General features: G+C 35.6%; 1 protein-coding gene across 1 annotated transcript in view; it reads right to left on the bottom strand.

Moving 5' to 3' along the window:
• The window catches only part of LOC117114939 (flocculation protein FLO11-like), a 24,493-nt gene extending 17,488 nt beyond the window's left edge, over positions 1 to 7,005 (bottom strand). Inside the window, exons 1-5 of the mRNA XM_033258568.1 lie at positions 6,682 to 7,005; positions 5,265 to 5,510; positions 4,277 to 4,398; positions 2,033 to 2,124; positions 863 to 1,394 (exon numbers count right to left, since the gene is read on the bottom strand). Coding sequence (XP_033114459.1) covers positions 863 to 1,394; positions 2,033 to 2,124; positions 4,277 to 4,398; positions 5,265 to 5,510; positions 6,682 to 6,915 — 1,226 coding nt within the window. The 5' untranslated portion in view covers positions 6,916 to 7,005. The remainder of the gene's footprint in view (positions 1 to 862; positions 1,395 to 2,032; positions 2,125 to 4,276; positions 4,399 to 5,264; positions 5,511 to 6,681) is intronic.
• Between the last annotated feature and the right edge of the window lie 2,398 nt (positions 7,006 to 9,403).

Below are 9,403 nucleotides of genomic sequence, written 5' to 3'. Positions count from 1 at the left end.
GGTTGTCGACGGTTCCGTTGAACTATATTTTGTAGTTGATTGTTCAGTTGTACTGTATTCGGTTATCGACGGTTCAGTTGTACTGTATCCAGTTGTGGACTGTTCGGTTGTACTGTATTTTGTCGACGATGGTTCAGTTGTACTGTGTTCGGTTGTCAACGGTTCATTTGTCGACGGTTCATTTGTACTGTATTCGGTTGTCGACGGTTCAGTTGTACTGTATTCGGTTGTCGACGGTTCAGTTGTAATGTATTCTGTTGAACTGTATTTTGTCGTCGATTGTTCAGTTGTACTGTATTCGGTTGTCGACGGTTTAGTTATTCTGTATTCGGTTGTCGACGGTTCAGTTGTACTATATTTTGTCGTCGATTGTTCAGTTGTACTGTATTCGGTTGTCGACGGTTCAGTTGAAATGTATACGGCTGTACGATAATTTGTAGATTGTTCAGTTGCACTGTATTCGGTTGTCTGCGGTTCAGTTGTGCTGTATTCGGTTGTCGACGGTTTATTTGTACTGTATTTTGTTGTCGAAGGTTTAGTTTTACTGTATTCGGTTGTCGACGGTTCAGTTGTACTGTATTCTGTTGTCGACAGGCCAGTTGTCGACGGATCAGTTAAACTGTATTTTGTCGTCAATTGTTCAGTTGTACTGTATTCGGTTGTTGACGGTTCAGTTGTACTGTATTCGTTTGTTGGCGGTTCAGTTGTACTGTATTCGGTTGTTGACAATTCAGTTGTACTGTATTCGGTTGCCGAGGGTTTATTTGTACCGTATTTATTTGTCGAAGGTTTAGTTGTACTGTATTCGTTTGTTGACGGTTCAGTTGTACTGTATTCGATTGTCGACGGTTCAGTTGTCAACGGTTCAGTTGTCAACGGTTCAATTGTATTGTATTCATTTGTCGATGTTTCAGTCTTACTGTATTTTGTTGTCAACGGTTCTGTAGCACTGTAGTCAGGTGACGACAGTTCTGTAGTACTGTAGTCAGGTGACGACGGTTCAGCTGTGTTGTATTCTGTTGTCGACAATGCAGTGGTACTGTATTGAATTGCCAACGTTTCAGTTGCACTATATTTATTTGTACTGTAATCAGTTGATGACTCTTCCATTGTACTGTATTCAGCTGTTGACAGTTCCTTTGTACTGTATTCAGCTGTGGACTGCTCAGTTGTAACAATGTCTGTCGATTTCTTGGTTATGCTATTGTCAGTTGTTGATTGCTCTGTTGCTTTGTGTCCAATAGTCGACGGCTCTGTAGTATAATTGATGTCAGTTGTTGATTTAGTAGTGCCGACACCAGTTGTTGACTGCCTGGTTGAACTAATACTAGTTGTTGATTTTTCAGTTAAGCTAAGGGCCTGATCACGCTTTACTCGGCTGTGCAAATTTAGCTCTAGGAAAAAACATTAATATGTGTACCTATGCATTAAATATTTATTATGTACAACAGTGTTTTATATTAAATGGCTGTAGAACCTAGAAGTATAAGATAGGAATCTGAAAAAGAACGCAAACTTATACCGTGTTTATTCGAACAAACGCCGCAGGGCTTTTATTGTTGAGAAGGGTTTTTAGGGCCACTTATTCCAATGAGCAGTTTATTCAAAGAATGTGTGTATTTTTTTTGTATAAATTGATACGTAAACACTCAAATAGGCGCCCATTAATTTTGTTGTAAATTTGAAACTACAACACATAATTACTCTCAAAATGTGACCATTATCGAACGGCTGGCCATAATTACACACCAAGGATTGCATAGTTGATGGGCTACAGCGTGGTTTGCGCTATGTTTCTGCCCTAGGTGAGAGCATGGCATAGCTTATAAATAAAAATATGTAAAAAAAACACATAAAATATGTATATATTGTGGCCGTTTTCCATCGTTAATGATATTGACATTACGCCAGTAAATACAGCAGAAGACAGCTAAAAGAAATTATTAATTTTTTCACTATCAAACTTTATATAAAAACTCAAAATAATATCAGGACACAATAAGTAATTAAAAAAAAGATATACCAAACTTACCACAAAGTCCATCATTACACCATCCCGTTCCAGGCAAACATTTAGTGCACTTTGCTCCAACTAGATACGAGTCCAGTTTATCGTATCTACCTCTGCATGTAATAAGATGATGATATATGATTAAATTATTTCTTTTAGTCTGTAAATTGTTTGAAATATGTTTGACTTCTCAACACTATTTCAAGAAACATCATAGACCATGACATATTAAAAATAATTCCTGGAGTGCCATCAGACCTATTTATAATATACCGGTAATATAAATAATAATAGTCGTGCGCAATATTAAAACACTTACTAAAGCAAAATAAAATCTTGATTGTTCTTTTAAGTTCTCCTTGTTCTTGAAATGATTGTTTTTCATGTTTATGAATCTCTGTGCTTGTTGCTTCCCCCTTTCTTTTTGATTGTTCTCCTTGTCTTGTATTTTTTTACGCTTTTCCTGGTTTCCTTTTGAAGTCTTTTTTCTCTTTTATTCTTTTGTGTAATTTTTAGATAGGCATAATTATTCCTTAAATATATAACATTTTTGTTCAACGTCAATTTCTGTATAATTTTTTTAGTTGAAATAAAAGTTTATTTGTATTTGTAATTATAAAATTCAATATTTTGTTCCATATTTTGTTAGATTTTCTGCCAACTCAACTAAAATTAAGATTTTTTATTAATGTGTTATCGAGGATGATTGATTTGAAATAGTGTTATCATTACATTCCCTAAAAAGGGTTTTCTCTTTTACTACTGCAAGGTACAATAGCCTAAGCCCAGTTGCACTCATCTAAACATAAATTTACCCAATTTATTCTGTTTGTGAGAGTGCCACCGGGGGCGCCACCTGGCGTTGTGACGACACAACTGCAGTACTCTATAGCACACCGTCTTTTCGAATGAGACATTTAATCCGTTGGTACCGTTCATTTATGGCCCATGTTCACATTAAAGAATGCAGTACACGCTTCGGAAAAGATTGTCTGCTGGTGTACTGCCAAATCACCACCATAAGTACCCACTGGAAATAAGTCTTCTAGACTTTTGTGGGCTATCCTTGTGTTTACACCAAATAAATCCAATCCAATCCAAGATCATGTTCTATTTGTTGAATTATACCAGTAATAACAGATGGTTCCATTCACGCGACAAATGTAAACAAAAACAATAGACAGTGCCTATTGTTACACCAATCTTAAACAAATTCTTAATTTTAATTGGATGTTATTGTATGTAACAATAACATCTAATCAATTAAGAATTGGTTTGTGTAATAAGTCACTGCCAAACAAAAAAGTTTAATCTCTCGCTGTGTATTTCGCTTGTGTCCTTGAGCAAGGTGCTTCATCTGCACTCCCGTCTGCACTGCTTCTCTCCACCACGAGCCGGGGTACGTGGTTGCCTGCTGGACTGCGCCAACATGGCAGCAACACATGTGCCCAATGACCAGGGAAAACAAAGCGATTTGTAGCCTAAAATGGAATTGGCACTGTATAAATACCAAATAACAAAAAATCAATAATATTTAATAAATCGTATTCTAAGAGCAACTGGTTTTAACGCAACTAGGCCTATGCCTAAAATTATTCATACTAACAGTACGATCACACGCCCACATTATGCATTAAGAAGTACAAAAAGCAGATTAAAACTTACCTAAGCTAGTCATTGCTTGTCTAGAATATTCCTAGGCCTCCTATGAAAATATCTTTCATAATTATTTCTAGTCTAGGCCTAGTTCAGGGCTTACTTAATTAGTAGTTTAGCTTCACAGACACCCCTCTGCGAACGAACACCAATGGCAACCGTAAAACTTTTCACAATTCAATTCAAATCAAGCTAGAGCACAATAGAGGGCGACAGAGTTTTTTAATTCTCAGAAACAGGAGGATGTTTTGGTGTGGCACGGCTGTCATAACTTCCAGGGGTGGGGCCAGGACTTGCCCGAAGGATGGCCGAGGTCGGGCGTCGCTCAAAATCTTAAGTAATCCAGGGGGAAAAGCCTCCGAAAATATGACATTTCGGGAGTTTCAAAGGCTTATTTAATCGATTTTAGAGTCTACTAATAATGCAGAAAACATTATGTTTTTTGCTCCCCGACGACGACACGGCGAATTGTGGTTTTTCTCACCGACGGGGTGACCGGCTGTCCCATTGACGCCATCCCTGCTAACTTAAAGAAAGTAATGTAATATCTAAACTCATAATAATTAATTATAGTCATCTTGAATTAGATTATACAATACAGATACTTACACATCTTCATAATTGCACTTGAAATACCAAATATTTGTTCTGTTCATGTCATTTTGAGCGTCGTAAAGCACAGAACAGTATGTTTGAGCACATCCTATTTTAGTCATCTCTGCCCACGTAAGCTAAACAGAAGACGGAATAGAAATGGGTAGGGGCCTACATTAGAAGAGGAGTACATGGATTTGGTATCAAGTTATCAAGTCGCGAAGAGAGATGAGACAATTAGAGGCGGGGGGAATAACTATGAATGGATAAAATCAGGGTATTAATGATATTACGGTCATTATAAAGCTGAATGTTTTTGTGTACTTATATTTTAATGAAATTTATGTGTATTATTACAACTCAGGAAAACAAATTTCATGTATTTTATGATTGATCTATAAATCTGAATGCCTGGTTTCCATAGAATCGCTACACTGAGTCGCTACAGCGTTGCAATCCTTGCACTGCGTGCTGTCCCCGACGCAGTCGGGAACGTGCCCTGATTCAACTGACCAATCAGAAGTCGGGGATATGACGCGTAGCGATTTTTATGGAAATCAGGCTTAAGAAGTAGAGAGGAGATTAGGGTACAGGAACAGGTCTTCCTTCTGTAGCCAACGCAGTAGACTTGCCTCAAGTCTCTAATTTAATGATAAAGTATACTATGGAACGCCATGTAAATAAGTAATATGGAATGCCATTGGTGCCAAAATTGATTTATTCTTAAGCATTTTAACTGATTAAGACAAATATTAGGGACTGGAACCCAGTCTGCGAACGCAGTAACGAGTACAGTATAGTAATCACTAACTTCATATCATTTTATTAGAACTCCTGTATTTATAGAATGCTGCATTGCAATTTAATTCTCAACGTCAAATTATGGTTAATAAAATTACTGTCTGATCTGCCTAGGTATTTTACAGTCAAAGTTTCTGTATTAAATACGGATAATAAATACACTGTAGGCCTATATTGTAGGCCTACATTTAATGTAACTTACTAATTTGTAAGCATTACAGTAATCGACAGATACACTGTTGCAGGTCCTCGTCGTATATTCATAATAGCCACCATTATCAAACCAGCTGTTTATTATAGTTGACAATCTGAACGAATCGACATGTGTGATCCCCGCAAACTGAGCAATTCGTCGGGAAGACGAATCCAAGTCTGTCGATGGCGTTATGGCATAGTAGCAGGTATCTGTTGATTCTTGTGCTGCACTTTCGAGCTCGAAATCCCATGCCTAATAGGACAAGTTTACACAACACAATGTTGGGTGTATTTATAAACACAAGACTATCATGCCATCCGATTAACAGTTAATTAGATCAAAATGACACAACAAGAACGGAAATGACATGCGTGACAGAATAGATTCCCTACCGCTGCAAAACTAGATACAGTACTTATAGAGGCCGATAGAAGTGTAATTATAGCGGGCACTTGCGTCGTGCGACGGATTTTCTGCTGTGAGCGCTAGACGACGCGACGCCGTCAGTTGATTTCGGTGGCAGTCAGAACGGATCGTCATTAAAAACGATCCGTTGCGTGCGTACCGTCGTCGGGCTCTTCATAGAATCGCGTTGACCGACGACCGTAAACGCATAATATTTGGAAGTGTATTTACTGTATGGTTAAGCCACCTCCATTACCTCAGATTTGAAAATAAAATTTTCTTTCAAGTTATATTCGCACCCGCTAGTGTGGTTTCAAATACATTAGCCCAGAATGCACTTAAATTTGGCTTATGTATAGGCCGCCAGTATGGATATTCTACAGTAGTGCATTAAAAAATCTAGATTTTTAAGGTTAGGTTAAAGCTCATCGATCAACACCACCTCAGATAGGGAGCTTTCGATTGCAAGACGGAAGACGTAAAACGTAATGACGTCACTAAAAGTGATCTGCGCATGCGAGAACGTTAAGGTCACCTCGTCGATTAGCCCCGAACACACTTAAATTTGGCTTATGTATAGGCCGCCAGTATGGATATTCTACAGTCTAGTAGTGCATTAACAAATCTAGATTTTAAGGTTAGGGTTAAAGAAGCTCATCAATCAACACCACCTCAGATAGGGAGCTTTCGATTGCATGACGACGGTAAGACGTAAAACGTAATGACGTCACTAAAAGTCATCTGCGCATGCGAGAACGTTAAGGTCACCTTGTTGAGGAGACTCTAGAACGCAATTTGGCCAAATCTAATGCAGAGAACATAGGACGACAGGTAGGACGGTCACGCATGAGCGATTCCGTTCTACCGTCGCGTCGTCGCACAAATCAAAAGTTCCCTATTATCCACGACCTAAACACGTTTCTATTTAGTAAAAACAAAGGTAATTAAGTCTATTTACATCTAACTTCTTCCCTTTGGGTACAGATTTTATCTAAATTAGAAATAAATTGAAACAGACCACATTGTTCATATTTGATGCCTCGGGATACACAGTTCTTCTTCCATCATTATGTACTTCCAAGAGCGCTGCTTTTTCTGAATCGGATAGTGGATTAGCATTTGCTCCTGCTGTAGGCATACCCCTTATAAACATATAGTTTGTAGTAGTTCCGTTATTAAAAAATCCATGCTGAAAGTCAAGTTGCAATGTATTGCAAAATATGCATGAAGTGATAATAAACAAGAAAAACATAATTTTGTTAATTTTTCCTTCTCAGAACTGAACAGGTACTGCTATCGTGAGTTGGCGTAATCGAAATGAACTGTATGAACAAGAACAACAAATCTTTAACCACCTGATTATGTTAATAAATTAAATCAGAATAACAATGTTAGTATTTGCGTTTCATTGGTCCTTAAAAACACGTCATTACTTGATGCAAAATAGGAGTACTATTATATACGCTATAACCAAATTATATCTTCTTTTGTTATATCTGTTTTTTAATTCAATAAGTCAAATCGTGTCATTTGATTTTAAGAAAAATTGTTTGTTTGCCCTCCCCATCCGCCCTACTCACTGAAAAAAAATAGAGGCAGAAAAACAAATACACTTTTTAAAAAAGGGGTTTTTTTTAGCTTTTTTCTTTACAAATTATTAAAAAATGTGAGTGAATTTATTTTTATTTTTTGCCTGCTAATAATAATTCATCTATGTTTAAAATTAGAATGAATGAATTAGAATGTGGGAATGTCCGTTTAATTCCTCCTTTTCTTGATTTACCTAATTTATTTTATTATTTTTCTTTTCATCTGTCATTCTGTCTTGAGGTTTCGACGAATTTCGGCAGCAATGGTTCAGATGGTTTTTCAGTTAGAATTTAGTGCCTATTAAACATATTTACCTTATCGATTACATAAAAAGAAAGAAGTATGTATTTTTGCTTATTGTATAGGACTACTGTATGTTTCCTGTTGTTTATAGCTATTCCGACCCTTGTATTACAGAAGTGCTACTTGTGGTAGTACAATATTGGATAATTCTTACTCCTGTCTCTTATACACATCTAGATGTGTATAAGAGACAGGTCATTGCCTTGTGTTTTGAACGTGCTTAATTATTTCACGTGGTAATTATAATCATATCCAATTGCAGTAATGTATCTAATGAAGTGTACGAAACTAATTAACGACTTTCGTCGTGTCATACGTCATCATTAAACAATCATGTTTATGCTACTACCGGTCAGAAGTCTGACAAACAAGCAAATACTAAGACAATTCATGTATATGAAGGTCATAAATACTGTGGTAAGTCATGTAGGCCTATATAAGAATTAGAATAAAAGAGTGATATTGTAATGAGTTGTTTATTTGTTCACTGACGGATTTCCCCAAGAAATATAAAGGGCTTCTTATATTTTAAGTTGATAATTATTGTGTGTAAAATCATCAAGAATATTAAAAGAACTGAATAATAATAATAATGATGATGATGATAATAATAATAATAATAATAATAATAATAATAATCATATACTGTACATTTGAAGGTCGCAATGTTATATTCAATTCAAAGGGGTTATTTTACCTATATGTATCATATCAATTTATTAATTAATTATGATCAGGGTAATGACCACTAGATGGGAAAAGACAGCTGTACTGCAACTTTGGAATTGTAGGATTCCGATGGATTACTGGTTAAAATGCATATTTAAAATTCCCTTTAACGTTTTAGTACAGAATAAAACTAATTTTATATTTTATATTTTTGACTGTCTTAAAGTGAGGCTCCGGAGGAATTTTGTTTTATACATCGTACAACTGATTTTTTTAAACCGCTGTATGTCCAGACTATCAAAGTTTCATTTGATGAAAACACGGGTTTTTGTTTTATTGTGTTACCATTTTATCCATGTGATTTTTGATAGAATTCAATTTGTACTGCCAGATCAAAATGTTTTTTTGATAAACCAGAATGAAATGCATGCGAAATGCCTAAATCACATCATGATCATATAATAATAATAATAATAATAATAATAATAATAATAATAAATAATAATAATAATAATAATAAATAATAAATAATAATAATAATAATAATAATAAATAATAATAATAATAATAAATAATAAATAATAATAAATAATAAATAATAAATAATAAATAATAAATAATAAATAATAATAAATAAATAATAATAATATAGAGATTTATACTACGCATTTTGCCAAGGGATACAAGACGCTTGCGATGTTGTTATTAATACCCTTGGTCATCGGATCCACGTTCAAACCAGCCCAAAATTGGAACCTCCTCCACTAGTGCGTACAATTTAATGCCGATTACAGACTAATACTTACAATGCCACATCATCATATAGAGTACTACAGTGTTACGTCACGATACCGCGTGATACTACTACAAGGCCTATTACTACAGTGGTACTCTATAGGCATAATTATTATAACTGGCATTTTGATAGTGTGGACAGAGCTTTAAACACAAAAAGGGTGTTCAATTTTGATGAAAAACTCGGCAACGGTTAATGAGATGCAGATTTTTTAATATTTTAAAACTGGGGAAAAGGTGGGAAAAGGGTGTTCATCATTTTCCAAAATCTGTACCCCATATACAGTTCCTGAATTCTTCGTCAAACACCCTTTTTGTGTCAGTTCTACAACATATCAAGCATTTCTTTCTAAGCCTGGCTTTAAAAATATGGACCTTTTCAA

The sequence above is a fragment of the Anneissia japonica genome, unplaced genomic scaffold (assembly GCF_011630105.1).
Source record: "Anneissia japonica isolate Jap-2015-1 unplaced genomic scaffold, ASM1163010v1 scaffold288189_len579620_cov203, whole genome shotgun sequence".
Lineage (NCBI taxonomy): Eukaryota > Metazoa > Echinodermata > Crinoidea > Comatulida > Comatulidae > Anneissia > Anneissia japonica.
The sequence above is the reverse complement of the archived record's forward strand: the minus strand, read 5'-3'. Positions and strand labels throughout refer to the sequence as shown.